The sequence below is a fragment of the Eimeria tenella genome, genomic scaffold (genome assembly GCF_000499545.2).
Source record: "Eimeria tenella Houghton genomic scaffold, Eth_scaff22, whole genome shotgun sequence".
NCBI classification, from domain to species: Eukaryota; Apicomplexa; class Conoidasida; order Eucoccidiorida; family Eimeriidae; genus Eimeria; species Eimeria tenella.
In genome coordinates this window covers 179379-194506 of record NW_013542053.1, presented here as the reverse complement: position 1 = coordinate 194506, position 15128 = coordinate 179379, and the positions used below count along the sequence as shown (strand labels likewise).

Sequence of the window (15128 nt, the reverse complement as noted above, 5' to 3'; positions counted from 1 at the left end):
TAAAGGTAGCTTCATTTGTGAGCACTTAAGCTGGTTAACTGCGGTGCGTACCTGTGGGTCTTGGTGGTCAAGCGTGTTTAGTCGTAGTTGCCCACACGCTAGTATTGATCACTTTGTGTCTATACTATATTCGGCTCTTCGCAAAACGCTGACAACTCAATATCATCGTCAGTGTCACAAAAGTGCCACTGTCCCCCTAGGAAATTCTACCCGGTCGCCTGATCCTTCGCATGGTATGCCCTCTCCAAATCAGCACTAATGGAGGACTGAGCGATAGCTCCTCAGTACGACGAAAAGATTTGAGGTGAGGCACTTATAGTTTGAGCAGTAGCTGACATGTTAAAAATCAAGGTCAGCAAGTACCTCATAGACGCTCGTAACTCGCCCTCCTTCCCCAGCTTTACTGACGGTGCTAGCAACGCCCAACACGCCATCCTTTTTTTCTTTTTTAGTAATATCTTGTGAGCTGCGGGTCCCCGACAATGCTGAATACTGCGAAGGCTGAGGCAACGGGCCCCCAGAAGACTCCTTGTTTTCCCTACTACCTTCGTCCAGTGCTATCCTTCTGGGTTCCCGTGTCGCGGCATGCATTACGGTACATTCAACAACACACAGTGTATTTGACCTCGCTTCACAGGCACCAGGCTTAGAAAAAGCGTCGTGCCTCACGCTCGGTCTGCACTGCTGCTGCTCGCCGGACAAGTGCTGCTTTTGTTGCTGCTCCTCTGGCAGCTGCTGCTCTGGTAGCTGTTTCTGCGTCAATTGATGAACCAGGGGCCGCGCTTGCTGTTCTCGCGATTGCCGTAGCTGCTGCTGACTGGCATAATGGAACTGCTCTGATCTATACCGCTGTTGCTGACACTGGTTATGCTCTATTCGCTGAGGCTGCTGCTGCTGTCGCAGCGCCTGGTCTTCGAGTAACTCATGCTGTTCTTCAAGGCACTGTCCATGCATCAGCTGTTGCATCGTTTGATGCTGCTGATGCTGCTGACGCTGCTGATGCTGATCAAAAAATCGTGAAGCAGATCTCTCCTCTCGAGGTTTCTTCTGCCGGTTGAAATTTGATCCCCTTGCCGCGCTGTCCAGCTGGAGCTGCTGCAGGGTTTGTTTCAAGTGCTGCTGTTGTTGTTGTGCCTTCCCCTTGTTCCTTAGCTGCCCAATCGGAGTTTGGGCTTTGTGGCCACACAGTTTGCACACTGCCACCTGATGGCATGCCACAACCAACAAGACGCATACCATTGAGAGCCTCGAATGTTGTGCCGTGCTTTTAAGACTGATAGACCCGTCTGTGTCCCCAAAGACGCCCAATAATGCTAAGAAGAAGGCCCTAATAATTATTACCATAGATGAGGAGACGGCGAGAGGCCTGACTGCCTCAGCCGCATAAGGAGGAACTTGGCCCCCGGGAACCGTTGCCTGAAGCTGCAGCATCAGATGCTCTTTTGTACACTGATTCACTGCGACGCATACAAGTAGCAGCATCAGTTGCCGATATCCCTAAACCCCATTCGCTCAAGTGAAGCCATCTCCGCTGTTCAGGACTAATTCAAAGATCACTTCAACCAGCTTCGGAGTGTAAGTACTCCCGGAATATACCCGGAATAAGCCCTAGAGGCGCAAAAACGAAATTCGCCTGTAGCTCGTTCTCACTTCGGCGACGAAAAGACCCACGTGGAAGGGACCGCGTAAATATGCATGATGTCAAAAATGGCACTAAAGGAACGCCACACCCAGCACATAGACCCTGTTTTGCCTTGGGATCTACCTCTGCACCGCAGACACATAAGAAGCAGCGGCAGAAGCAGCAACAACAGATGCGATCATAGGAATGCAGTGGGAGTCCCTCGATTTACCAACATATAGGAGCAAGCGAGGTAATGCTAACTAGAGGAAAGGGGCTCAAAAGTAACACTAGGGTGGTGACTACACTGGCATTGCATATTGTCTGAGTTACCGATGCCGTAATGCTGAGCAACGTCTGCTGCACGTCGCCTAAAGAAGTAGACATCATACACAAACAAAGTGACGTCCCAATACCATCACTTCAGGCAGATGGGGTTCCTACACCTGTTGTTGCTCCAAAGATTTAATGTAACAACTAAAGTCTCACGAGAATGCGGCAGCTAGACGCGGTGCGACAGCCGCTAAACGCCTCGCTGATGCTCCCAGAAGCAGTACTGTTGCTTTGCCTCTTGCTGCTGCTGCTGCTGCTGGCGTAGGTGCTGCTGCTGCTTCCTGCTGGAATACCAGCAAGCCCTGCTGCAATGATTCCGTTTGCTGCGGGGTGAAGAGAGCACGACTACACAGCTGCGCTTGAAAATTCTGTTGCTGCTCTATCCGCTGTTGCTTCTGCTGCTGTCCTTGCTGTTGTGGCCCTCGCTGTTGTTGTAACTGCTGCTGCTGGACGATACACAGTCCCCTTGAGGGGTCTAAGGCTCTAGGAATTGGATGCTGTTCGCCGCTGCTCTGTGCCTTTCGAAGCGTATCATTGTGCCCATGCTGCTGCTGCCGCTGTAGCTGCTGCCCTTCAGCTTGGCATTTATCCGGTGGCGGCACTTGCTGCAGACACTGCTGCTTCACTACTTGCTGCTGCTCCTGTGACTCTGCCTGCAGTGATGTCCGGTGTATAGGTTGCTTATGCTCCACAAGCTCAGGCCCATGCTGCTGTTGGGGAGATAGTGAAGGTCCTTGCTGCCGCGGTGGCGCCAGTTGATCCTGCTGCGGAATACGCTGTTGCACCAGGGGTTGCTCTTCTGCAACCTGGAGTTGGTCTCGATCTATGTGGCTATTCTGCTGCTGTTGCTGCACTCTCGCTACTGCATGCACATTCTGTGCATGCTCCACATCAGCTGGGGTGCCGGAAACAGCACCTTCAGCCCGTGGGGCCCCTCGTCCTTTGCGTTTTTTCCGCTTTCCACTGTCGCCGTAACCTGCGGAACGTTTCAATCCATGTGCTGCAGCGGTGTCGACTGCCTCTTGCTGGAGTGCCTGCTGTTGCGGATGCTGCTGCTTCTGTCGGTACTTCTGTTCCTGCTGCTGCTTTTGTTTGTGATGTTGTTGGTGTTGCTTTCGTTGTTGCTGCTCCTTCTGCAGCTGGCTTTGCTGCTGTGATTTTTCTTGTTGCTGCTGATTGAGCCGTCGCCTTTTCTTTTTGCTCTGCCCCTGATGCTCTTGTTCGCCGCGTTGGTGCCGTGGCCTCTGTCGTGCCTGTGGCTGCGGCTGCTGCTGCTGCTGCTGCGGCAGCTGCTTCTCTGTCTGCTCCGTTGAGGAGTGCCCGTGTGTTGCTGCAAGAGGCCCAGTACCAGTTCGGCCCGCAGCGGCCCTCAGCGCCAGTGCTGCTGCAATTAAAGAGGCCATGAGGCCCTTAAGTTCAACAGGGGGCCCCGGGGGCCCCTCTCCTGCAATGTGCTTTGCTTCCTCACGTAAACCCCGCGATCATACGGGGACAAGAGGACAAATATGACAGTTTGGCAGTTTTAACGAGATTAAGGGCCTACAAGTTTCGTTTTATAAATTACAAAGCTGCGCGTACTGCTATGTGACGCCGCAACACTAGGACTCGAAGACCCATTGACAGGCAGTCCCCTACCCCACTGTAATCGGATCTGGAGCGCCTAGATTGAAGTGTTGAACCTTTGATATCACTTTTGTTCTGGTTTTCTGAACACTACTGGAAGCATCTGTGCTTCCGCTTCCACACAATCGCAGCACAGGTGCCTCTGCTCTGGACTGGCCCACTTGGCCCTATATTACTATGCCCGTTAGTGCATCGCTCCAGGTGACTATATATTGAATTAATGTTTAGACTTTCTGCTGCTGGTATACATCTCAATTAATATATATGTAGTCGCCCCCGTGTATTGGTGCCTGCCGGACTCGCCCTTGAGCCACTTCTGTACGATTGGGAACTGCTGCCCAACACAGCGTGACGTTAGATGTCAAAGGTGTCCCATTTCTGCATATATTTAGACCAACTTATTTACTACTGAACGCTAAGAAAGGAGAATAATTCAGTCCAGGCTTCCGGCACTGTGGGAACGGCAACAATGCTATAGTACGCTGTCGGCTACCGACCGCTTTTTCACTAGTGTGCTGCATGTTACGGGTTTCTGGACTCTACATACCTTGCGAAAGTTTAGAGGAACATAATTTTAAACTGTGGCAAACCTATGGACAGATACAGGCACGTCGTCACGCCTTGCTGAACTGCCATAGAAAGCAATAGTGCGAAGTCTACGGGCAGGCTGCAAAAGGGGACAATTCCTCTCGGTGAGGGCATTCTGCCCCTCTGTTTATCAAGTTTTATCTTCACGTCATCCTGCGGCTAGCCGTTGCTCAAATGCGACTCTTCAAAATGTTTGAGGAGTTTTCTGTAAAAAAACGGAGGCGGTCTAGAGGTGAGGGTTTTGCTGCTCGTTTCACCAGTTCAAAAATTGAAGATGGAGCAGTGCCCCAGCATACCAGAGGAGCAATATGCCTCTTGTTTTGCAAAGGCAGGCCCATACACGAATTGAAAGCTGGGAGCCGCTGCAGCATCGATGCAAAATTATACGAGAAAGGCAAGTGGCCAATTGCTGCAACGGATAGGCCTCAACAGAAGGACCTTTTGTGCGACAGTTGCCGTCTCATACGATCTTGTGCCGCTTCGGAGAGAAATGAATGACTACTCCGGCATCCTGAGGTAATAGCAAGAGGAAAAGAGCCAGAATAAAGTCAAAGGGATACAATCTAAGAAAAGTCATACATCTGTAACAAGGAGCTGAAATACTCGGACTCCCGAAATGGCTTAGTACTCACCTTCGGCTCCGAACTCATCCTCAATACTCGGAGCTTCCTGCTTAAAACAATTAGCCATGTAGATAAGCTTTTTAACCATCCCAATGCCATACTCCCCTATGCCGCCACCCTGCGGCCCTCCTAGCCGGTGGCCTTGACCGCCAAATACTCCCGTAAAAAGTTCGCTTGGTGCTGAGCTGAGAGTCTTGGGATTGTGCTCCGAGGTGTTTCCACTACTTTGAGGCAGGAGGCAACTGAAAAAGAGGGCAGAGCATCACGATTAAAGAACATGCGAGTCAGCGTGTCTGAGTGCAAAAAACTGCGAGCCTGATAAGCTGAGCCTATGCATTTTAATGAGCAGTATGTATGCAATTAACATACGAGAAGGCGGAAATACAGGAAAGAGAAGGTAGTATAGAAGCGGCAGAGCACAATTATCCGGGTCCACCACAATTACAAGTCAGCCCCAACAGTAATATTCAAACAAGACGTGGATGCGAGCAGCCAAACATTATTAGAGGGCGCATTTTACTTCTCAATAGTCGAAGAATAAACACTTTTCGGGAAGTGTACGCTTGAAAAGCCTGCAGTGAGCGACTGAACTACAGAGCACAACATTATCCGATCCTCCAAAGGAGCCGTTCCGCTACCACTGAGTGTCAGAAAAAGCAGAACATCACTAGCTAAGCTGCTGCGTAAATCTTGCTCATGCGTGTTTACTCTCCTGTAAGAATAATTACTCAGACACAGTAGAAAACGCACGGTAAAGCTGGGAGCACGTGCTGATCCTTACCCTAGCCACTGGCCGTATCTGCTCGCGCGATTAATATGAGGAGGAATTCCTCTGCCGACAATGGACTTGAGAAGGGCGTCGCTAAAGTGGTTGCAGTTGTTTCGTATGAGGTCGTAAGAGCTGCCAGGAAAGGACTTCTGCAGGCTTGAGATGACTTTGTGGAGCTCAGGAACCGACAAATTGCAGGCGCCCATATGTAAGCTGTATTCGTACGTCCCATCCAAAAAGCTGTGGATGCCGTCAATACGAGGATTGTGTTCAGAGCACATCACTCCAGAATCCTCCCCGAAACTGTACTCTAGCTCCCCAATTTGCACGCCTGATGGAACACAACAGACCCAAAGACAAATGAGATGGACTAACAAAATTTCTGCATTGTGCCACTTCTGTACTGCAGCGTCATGTGGACGAGTTCGGCACCTACACATCACTTGTGCCGGTCGTATTATCGTATGACCAGTGCAGGTGAGATACACCAACAACAAATGGGGGAATTTCACGAGGGGCCTCCATAAAGCTTCTTTGCCACAACAAAGAGGCTTCCCTCCCTAATGAAATCAGAGCTCCACACTAGACCAGCTGCAGTGGAACAGGCTCTAATTCGATGAGGCACCAAGATTCCGGGTCGCGGAGGGTTCAAGGCGGCAAGCTGGAAAATCCCGTAGAAAATACAAAAGCCAGGATACAAATAAGACCCTTGAATTTAAGCAGGTCCTTACTCGTGTGGTAGAGACCACAAGGGGAGCACCAATCGGGTGAGCCGTGTATTTTGTAGATGTTCAGGAACACCTCAGGCCCTGGCATCCTGTTGACGAAATAGAACTAAGGGTGAGACCCAAAAGTTTAAGCTGACGGAAAAAATGAAAGAAAGAAGAAAACAATTATGCATGTGCAGCAAATGGCCCATCATAGTGTATAAACTCTACTGATGGTCCATTGTCGTGTGTCCCACCGCTGGGCCGCCAATTTGGTGTCGATGGGCTCCAATCTCTCGAACTTTAGTGATGCCGTGTGGACAGTTCTACAAGGATTCCAAAAAGACTCTGCCTTTTAATAGGCCATGATCATGTTAAATGAAATATATACTGAAACAAAGCGTGACAATCAGCAGTCATTAGCAGAATTGCATACTACATGCCAGTAGCGCAGCATAGACCAGCGCATGCCAGCATCCTGGTCATGTGATGACGACCGCCACTAATAAATGCCACAATTAAGGCGGTTTTTTGTTTTTTTAAATTAATCTGATATGAAAATGAGGGCGGTAATAGCCGAAGGACCTACCTTTGAGGCCAGCTGCTGCGGACGTGTCGTGAAAGCAGGAAAGGTCTCTTCCACTCAGCGCGTTCAAGTAAGAAAACGGAAGCCCTTCACCGCGGTCTGAATATTATTATGGCACAGAGTGTTAAAACCGCAAGTCTTTCAAGGTTGACCAATGGACGAGACTGGCGCTGCTTGGTGTTTCTCAGGCGTCACGTGGCCCTAACTATAATGTTTGCAACATATCAAGAATTACTAGCCATACCCAGGATGTCGTAAAAGCGGAAAAAAGCTGTATATATAAACTTAGGTAAACTTGAGAAATTGTAAATTCATGTTTCACTAGCGTGCACCCAACCCACGGCCACAAATAAAATTCGCCTGCGCCTCCTCCTTGCAGTCGCGTCCGACTTTGAGTAGATCAATAAGGAATCGGCGGTGCGAAAACGCCACAGTATTGTAGTAATGGGTGCTAGAGGCGCATTTAGCCTTTGACTCTCCCCCCTTACGTCCTTCATCAGGGCGCCCCAATCAAGGCTTTGCAAACTGGGATGCTAGTGGATACTTTGTTTACCAGGGTACTCTGTTGAAGTGACTAAGTACTGAAATACTCAAAAAGCTACCCCAAGTACATCGTGCTGGACAGAAAGCATAAAATATGACAGCTTTCACAGGAGCACTAAACAGTATAGAGCCTATTGCTGTTGCACTTCACGCTGAGTTCGAGGAAAATCGTTCAGCACTATTTGTCTTCTCAGATATAGCTTAAAGAGCAGGCGCAGAGTATCTCCCTGTACGTCAAGGTAGCGCTCAAAATGTGATAAATAAAAGTTTTCAAGCAACGGGTCCTCATTCCTGGACGGCCCACTGTACCCAGTGTACAGATGACAGAACTTCTATGAATGATAATCAAGTAAATGCACTTATGCCGGTAGCTGCACGTCCAGCTATGAGCATATTTATGTCGTATGTTCCTTCGTAAGTGTACATAGCCTATCAACAAACGTAGAGGGAGCAGAGGCAGGCAGAACAGTGCCACAGGCTAATAAGTCACCCAGCACCTTTGTCATGGCAGGGCATTGCAGCGAGTGAGGCTGCAAGCGGACCCCGGCGAGTAAAAAGTTCAGAAGTGGCTACGTCTATCGCTCGTCTCTCGCCTTCATGTGTTTGTGTGTGCACGCACCACACAATCGGGCCTTTGGTCAAACACTCAACGGTCCTGACCGCTACCATTCACATACCTCTATATCTGCTAAGGCTTTGGCTGCGCCGTTCTCGAGCAGTATACCATTTCCACCCATCACTTCTCGACAGAGCTGTGTTCCTTCTCTTGCTAGTCGAGATGTTGTGGCCTTCACAAGAGCCACAAGAGCCATCGAGTTCCGACCCTCGTCCATCCGTCTCGCCATATTAATAGACAGCGTGACGCAACCCTGTACGAATATCATGCAAATCTCAACAGCTATGCTGTTTGTCACGTCTTCACATGTTGGTAAAAGGTAAGAAAAGTTCTGAACCAATTCATAGTGTCCAAATAAGAAATTGCAGACGCATGGAAATTGGGGGGCATGCACATTAATCAAATGTATAACCGAGTTTGTCGATATCCTACAATGTGCACTGCCTGTGCGTTACATACGCATAATGAATGGTGACTGTAATCAGCAGTGTTGCCGCAACAGAGTGTGGACGTCGTTGCATTGAGCGTGGCTGAATTGTCTTGAGAGCAACAACAAGTTGCACTGGTTGCACTTCCAATAGCTATATTTGCAAGTTGGTGAAATAGAGCTACACGCTTTGCTTGTGAAAACATGCTTGCTGCGCCGCTCACGTGAGCGAGCCCTATGGCTCTCATAAGCCTTTCCTGCACGAGCTGGAAGCCCGTCAAGGGCCTTCCGAACTGCTGTCTTGAACTACAATACTGCAGAGCTGCATCGTATGCTCCTGCATGCATTCAACAGTAATCGCCGGCAAGCCTTACAGCAACACTGTTAAACCGGTACTGCCACTGTTCTTTTGTTGCGGCCCATTGCCCCTCGTGGCTTAATCGGAAGGAGCTTAGGGGGGATAAGTAGTGCCCGCTACGACCGACATTCAGTCAAAATGGACTTACCCATCAGTAGTCCCGAGCAAGCAGCTGCAACCAGGGCCCGTGAGGACTCAAGTACAAGTTTGGTGTTGCCCGTAAATCCACCAGGCTTCATTTTATGGGAATCAGGAACGAAGCAATCACTCAGCCAAATGTCGGCGTTCTCTACACTCCGGAGGCATGCTTTCTCCTTTATTGCAGCAGTTTTGAAGCCCCTAAAGCTCTTTTCCTTAAGATCGAAAGGACAAAAAGACAGAAACCGGGCATTCAGTATGTAGAAGTAGAGCGCTTCAGGATGCATACACGTGCGGGCTGCTGGACTAATACACAAATTGCAAAAGCGTGAAAACATCACTACCTTACAAGTGGAACTCTCAAAACAGGATCATGTTCAGCAAGTTTTGCAAACGACACATACCACGAGAAAGCCTTCGATCTTTCCCGTGTCTAGATCTCTCGCCCACACAACCGCCACATCACAAATAGTTGCATTGCCAATCCACCGTTTCCTTCCATTTAAAATGTAGCCACCTTCAGTCCGTTTCGCCGTGGTCCCCAAGCCCCCAGCGTCGCTTCCGTGTCCAGGTTCAGTCAAGGCAAAACAGCCGATCTTTTCCCAGCGGGCCATCTGTGCCACAGGTGGAACTCAAGTGGGACAACTATCCATATAATTGATCTTATACATTCAGTTTCTGTGTATGGCAACTGCAGGCGCCAAACGTGATGCAGACACTGCATGTGAATAGAGAGATGAAACAGAGCAACGGGGAGGGTGGGAGCCTGCCTGGGGGAGCCAATGCTGTTGCTGCTTTCGGGTCCCTGCTACAGCAATAGAGCGCATAGCTAGCCCCGAATGCACGACAGCAAACGTAGCCAAAGATGCGTCCACCCTCGCCATCTCCATCACTGCCAAAGTAGCCTCCGTGTTTGTCAAACCTGCGCAGCCTACACCAGCAGCAGTGGAAAACGAGGAACGCCCAGCATGTAATACTAAAGGTGCGCTTTGGGTCTTAAGACCAAAGCTACGCACGACAAAACAATTAGATAGAAATCCAGCAAGAAAAAATTAAAACAAATGAAGAACCTGGAAGACAAGCCGGGGATCTTCCGACACCAGCCAGTGGCAAGGTTTGCTATGGCTCACCAAACCCCTCAATTTGTAGCCCTGCAGGTCCCATGTCTTTACACGCTTGAATGAAGCGCTTCTCGAATGTAGATGAATCCCACAGCTTAGCAGCGATGGGGCGGATCTGCGTCTCACAGACGTTTCGTATATGTTGTCGCAGCTGTTCCTCGCGGCCAGACAGGTCCTTATTGATCTCAAGAAATGATATGCCATCCAGCACTGAACCCGCAAGGCGCACGCACACATGAACTTGTTGATACTCCGTTTAGATACACAGTATAATGCTGTAACCACCACATCAGCAATTATTTCCATGGCCACTTCTTGATCACTTCACGGACGCTGCGCTGCTTCACCATGAAAAATGCCACTAGCGCCTTCGCGTCAACGCATCCCCTGCGCGCATTCCAATTGTATGAAATTCTGCTCCTTTTGCATTTATTCAACTGCTTTCGTAAAAGGGTTTCAAAGAGGGAGTGCAGCGGAAGACCATAAAACTAACGGGCTTCTTAGACATGTCTCACACTTGTGCGGTCGCACGGCAGCCTGAACGCCAGAGGCTACTTGTAGCTTTGCTGCGGGTCCCATTCTCTTTTATATGTGGGGCAGGAAACTAGGGTAAAGACCTTAAGCTCAATGTTGACGGCTGCGTTGAACTGCGTGTCTTGAGAAGCAGACGGTGCCAACACGTCGCCAGAGAGGCTCCCGGTATTGATATCTATTTCTCCAAATTAAATGCGATATAAAAATGTATGTTCTAAAAACTAAACAACAAGGGTTTTTGTTGGGTTTAAGAGTGAAAGTGAAATGCCCGCTCACCTGGCCTAAGCCAGCCGAGGGGACCAGTGGTCACCGGGTGGTGACCGCGAAAATGTAGCGGGCTTGCGCAGCCACGGCAGTGAACCTAACTTCGCTAAATATCTTGTCAAATCTCAACCTTAAAAATTAATTTAAACGAGAAACGACGGCCAGTCCTACATCAGCTCGGACACCATTATACTGAACTCATTCTCATTGTCCTCCCCCAGTTGTCAGCTCCAGTTGCTTCAGAAGTATTGGATGAAATGAATAATTTGCTTCGCTTAGCCAAAGCCACCCCCTCACCAAACTAAATGTTCCTTGCCTACACTGCACCCGCTTCGCTCACTCTCCGTTCTCGCCACCTCATGCTACACTCCACTAAGTGCAACTGGCAGCATTGTCCTTCTACGCCAGCGAGTCTGGCGAAACTCAATATCAAGCCTCTTACCCCTGAGTAACATGCGTTTCGATAGAAAATTCCACTACATAATCGTTGGCTCCCCTCCAGAACTAAGACTTGTTCTCTTCGTGTCATCAGCCAAGCAGCAAAATATACTTTAAAGAAGTCGACAAGGCTAAGGGAGCCAAGAGCAGTTCATGATCATGTTAGGCAAAGGCTGGCCAAGGGGGCAGCGGGCATTCAGTGCCTCGCTTTGCGTTTCTTTTCTTTTTTGTCCTTGGTGATTGGCTTCTTGGCTACTTTGCTTGCATTGTCTTTCCCCTCTTTTACTGCAGCGCCACTCTTTATCTTGCGATCATCTTTGACTTTGTGGACTACTGCCGACGCTTTTTCCTTTCCCGTTTTTGTTTTTTCACCTTCGCCTCTCTTCGGCTCTGCATTGTTGGCAGGTGGCGCTGTAGTCCTGTAGTACTCTGCAGCCTCCGCGTACTTGGGATGCAGGTAAATTGGCAGGGCAGGTGTATCGGTGGCTTGAATATGAATAGTTGTGATCGTATTTTTCCACTGATGATTCATTTGGAAGAAATCTGCCACCCCCTTGATGGCTGCCACTGCATTTTCGTAAAGATGGTCAGGGTTACTCAAGGCCCTGCCAATGCGAATAGCAAGGGAAGGGCCTCTTTTAATCACCAGCGCTGTGCTGCGCAGCGCCCTCCCCACTTCTCTTTCCAGTGTGGTCGACCCAACGCGAATAGGAAGCGGTAGTCTGCTCACAAAGGACACAAAAAGGAAACTGTAGAAGAAGCTGTGATCTGGAACAACCCACTTGCCTCACTCCTCATACCGCCAATTGCTTGACAGCTAACTAGAGCCAGATATGTTCTACTGCTATAGCTACGCAACGAAAGTGCAGCACCAAAACTAAACATGCAAATTACGCCAACTTTAGGACCGCTGCTGCTGCAAGTAAACTAACATACACAACCTCAACCACAGCAGATAACTGTAGTTCCCAACAACAGAAGCAGGCCCACGCATCACTTGACTCAAACAGTGCATTTATTTACTTGTTGGCTGCGAAGAACACCTTGCCAAGACTATTGTACGTTTTCTCCTTGACTCTGGTGTCGACAACGAACAGGTCGTACGCAGCGCAGAGCGCCCTGCGGTCTGCGAACTGTGGAAACTTCTTCGGCAGTTTTTTGTAAGAAATAACTTTTGAAACCGAGGACAAAGATGGGAGAGATGCAACGAGGTCCTTCCACTTGCGCTGGGGGTCGCGCACTATCAGGCATACTTCACTGTTTGAAGCCAAAGGGCTGTGGGGCAACTCACTAAACACACGAGAGCAGACACACAAAAAGAAATCGCATAATGCAAGCAGTACTTGCTCACGTGCGTGAATACCTGTTTGCTTCAATAGTGCTCAATGCACTGAAAATTATCATCATCAAAAAAGCCCCAAGTGAAGCTGAAAAAGCTTTTCCAATTCTGGCTGCTATGATCTGATATCAAAAAAAGATTTCGGAAATCGAAACTCACATCAGATGGGGATAGATCCGTTGCTTGACCGGTATATTCTGCGTAGAAAACATCAAACTAACTGTGGGACCGCTGTTCATGGCAAGTAGATCTGGCACTTCTTCTTTCTCCTGAAGCTTTTGCACATGCCGGCATAGTGCTTTCACCGCCTTTTCCAAAGCCTGGCAGTCCACAACGCCGCCACTCCCTATTTTGATTACGGTGGGCGCGGAGGCTGCCGGTGCTTGTGGGCAGCCCTTGGCCTTTTCAGCAGTGGTAGGTGTGCTCTTGGCCTTCTTTCGAGGTTGGGAAGGAGATGAAAGTGACTGGGGTGCACTAGAACTTCGCTTTGCCTTGTGTTTTCCGTCGGGTGTATCGACAGAAAGTGGCTTCGCCGCAGCAGCGATCCCGTTCTTCCTCTTCTTCACCTTAATCATTGTCACTTCGTTACTAATGAAGCAACCAAACAATCGACAACGTCCCGTCTATACTTGCCAACCGCGACCGGTCCTTCTGCGGCCGCTCAGGCGCCCAAGTTTGCCCGGGTGCTACTGCAATGCGGACTTCGTCTTTTGCCCCTCTGCTATATAGCAGGCTACAACCACAAAGGAGTGAAGCTAGATATGTTTAGATAACATTAATTGCAAGTTAGATTACGGACCGCATGCAATGCGGGGTGGGGTTTCAGCTCGGCGGGCAGCCCCAAGCCCATCGTCAGAAGGGAAAAGCTCGGTTGAGTCGCTTTCCAACTATATAAAAGAATGTGAAAAAAGGATCCCGCTGCTTTTTTCATTACTTTGCGTGGGCTTAGGGGACCGACGTTTGCACCCCACGTTGCTCTCCAGTCCGTTGACACCCGTCTTTTGCTCAGTTACTAGTAATCTGGGCATTCCTGTTTGCATGCAACCAACGTATCAGAGTGTCTGTCTTGTGTTTCCCTTTTCACCTTTTTCTTTTTTTCTGTTTTCAAGTTTCTTTTTTCCTTTTCCCGAAAGAGCGGTGAGCCACCCTTAGCAAGGCTAGCGTAGAACTGGCCCTCAACAGCAGCTGCTGCAGTGTTTCACCCAGCTCAGGGCCTCTATAATCTGCTTTTGATTGCATTCTTCGTTGGTAGTTTTGTTCTGCTGCAAGAGGCCGAATCTGGGGCTTAGCAAGGTAGCCCGCATGGCCGCTTCGCTTCACGCATTCTAGCCTGTCTTACTCTCGTCTCTTTGTGGTTCACTTGAGAACTAACACTGCAGCACCCCTGCTGTCCCTTCTGGACCACTGGCCACTTCAGGCATGAACTGAATAAGTGGGGAAATGCTGCCGCTCTCTCTCACCTCCGAACTGCTCAGCGACACCCAAAGCCTCGACCAGCTCTTTCCTGTCAGGGGAGCCCCCTGTGAGGCAGCAACACACGAAGGGGGACCCGGATGGCAACCGCCACATCAGGAGGAGAGGGAAGCGGAGGAAGAGAGAGAGGGGGACCAACGGGCAGCAGCAACGGCAGCAGCGGCTGCGGCAGCAGCTCTTGTGGACTCGCCGGCAACAGCAGACACACCGAATTGTCCCCAAACAGAGGAGGGGGCTCCACCCCACAAGAAGTTAGCGACATCCCAGTCGTCTCCGTCCTGCGCCAGAGCCAATGCTCAGCAGCAGCAACAACAACAACAGAAACAGCAGCAGCAAGTGAAGAGTACGGCCCCACGGGCGCCCCCACAGAACCCTTCAGATCTGCCACCTCTGCTGCCGCTGCCCCCCAACCCTCTGCTGCATTATGGCGTCCTGAATCAGCAGCAGCACCTACAGCAGCAGCAGCCGGTGTGCGGCAGCACGAGCAAGGGCGAGGTGCCTCTGCCGCCGCTGCTGGAGACGCTGAAAGTCCAGCCAGCGCTCTCAGCCACGACTGCTGCGGCTACGACGGAAGGGGTTCCATTGAGTCCTGGCCGAGGTCGGCTGCTGCCCCGTGCTGCAGCAGCACAAGCAGCGAGCAAAAAGCCATCTCTCATGGGCCCTGCGCCAAAGCACCTCATGGGGCTGCCGAAGCCTCCCCCAGCGCCTCCAACGACACCGCCCCCTCCGCCGCTGCTGCCCAGGGCAATTTCGCAGCAGCAGGGGCTGCTGGGGTCTTTGCCGCCACTGCTGCCCACTCCAATGAGGCCGTGCGTGCCTGCACCGCCGCCGCCGCCGCCTCCCCCGCCAGAGCCGGCAGTCCCCGCAGTCCCCGCAGTCCCCGCAGTCCCGCCTGTCCCGGCAGTGCCACCGGTGCCGGCAGTGCCAGCAGTGCCGGCAGTACCCGCAGTGCCACCAGTGCCCACTGTGCCGCCAGTACCCACTGTGCCGGCAGTGCCCACTGTGCCGGCAGTACCAGCAGTGCCGG

The 15128-nt window shown here is 50.5% G+C and overlaps 4 protein-coding genes across 4 annotated transcripts in view; 1 reads left to right on the top strand and 3 right to left on the bottom strand.

Moving 5' to 3' along the window:
* Nucleotides 1-339: 339 nt before the first annotated feature.
* ETH_00015870 (uncharacterized protein) lies at nt 340-3357 on the bottom strand (the record flags this gene model as incomplete). The annotated part of the gene is made up of 5 exons (XM_013374662.1): nt 340-1203; nt 1342-1457; nt 1651-1767; nt 1955-1992; nt 2111-3357. The coding sequence occupies 5 exons, from the start codon at nt 3355-3357 to the stop codon at nt 340-342; spliced, it is 2382 nt and encodes a 793-aa protein (XP_013230116.1).
* A 1429-nt stretch (nt 3358-4786) lies between these two features.
* Nucleotides 4787-9546, bottom strand: ETH_00015865 (acyl-CoA dehydrogenase, putative; the record flags this gene model as incomplete). The annotated part of the gene is made up of 8 exons (XM_013374661.1): nt 4787-5030; nt 5570-5888; nt 6854-6949; nt 7753-7822; nt 8071-8262; nt 8661-8773; nt 8943-9147; nt 9337-9546. The coding sequence occupies 8 exons, from the start codon at nt 9544-9546 to the stop codon at nt 4787-4789; spliced, it is 1449 nt and encodes a 482-aa protein (XP_013230115.1).
* A 1939-nt stretch (nt 9547-11485) lies between these two features.
* On the bottom strand, nt 11486-13203 carry ETH_00015860 (uncharacterized protein; the record flags this gene model as incomplete). Its single annotated transcript, XM_013374660.1, has 3 exons — nt 11486-12011; nt 12313-12579; nt 12788-13203. The coding sequence occupies 3 exons, from the start codon at nt 13201-13203 to the stop codon at nt 11486-11488; spliced, it is 1209 nt and encodes a 402-aa protein (XP_013230114.1).
* An 865-nt stretch (nt 13204-14068) lies between these two features.
* Nucleotides 14069-15128, top strand: part of ETH_00015855 (tRNA (guanine-N1)-methyltransferase domain containing protein, putative) — a gene marked incomplete at both ends in the record, with an annotated part of 4857 nt that continues 3797 nt past the window's right edge. The window contains one exon of the mRNA XM_013374659.1: nt 14069-15091. Within this exon, the coding sequence (XP_013230113.1) occupies nt 14069-15091 (1023 nt within the window). The remainder of the gene's footprint in view (nt 15092-15128) is intronic.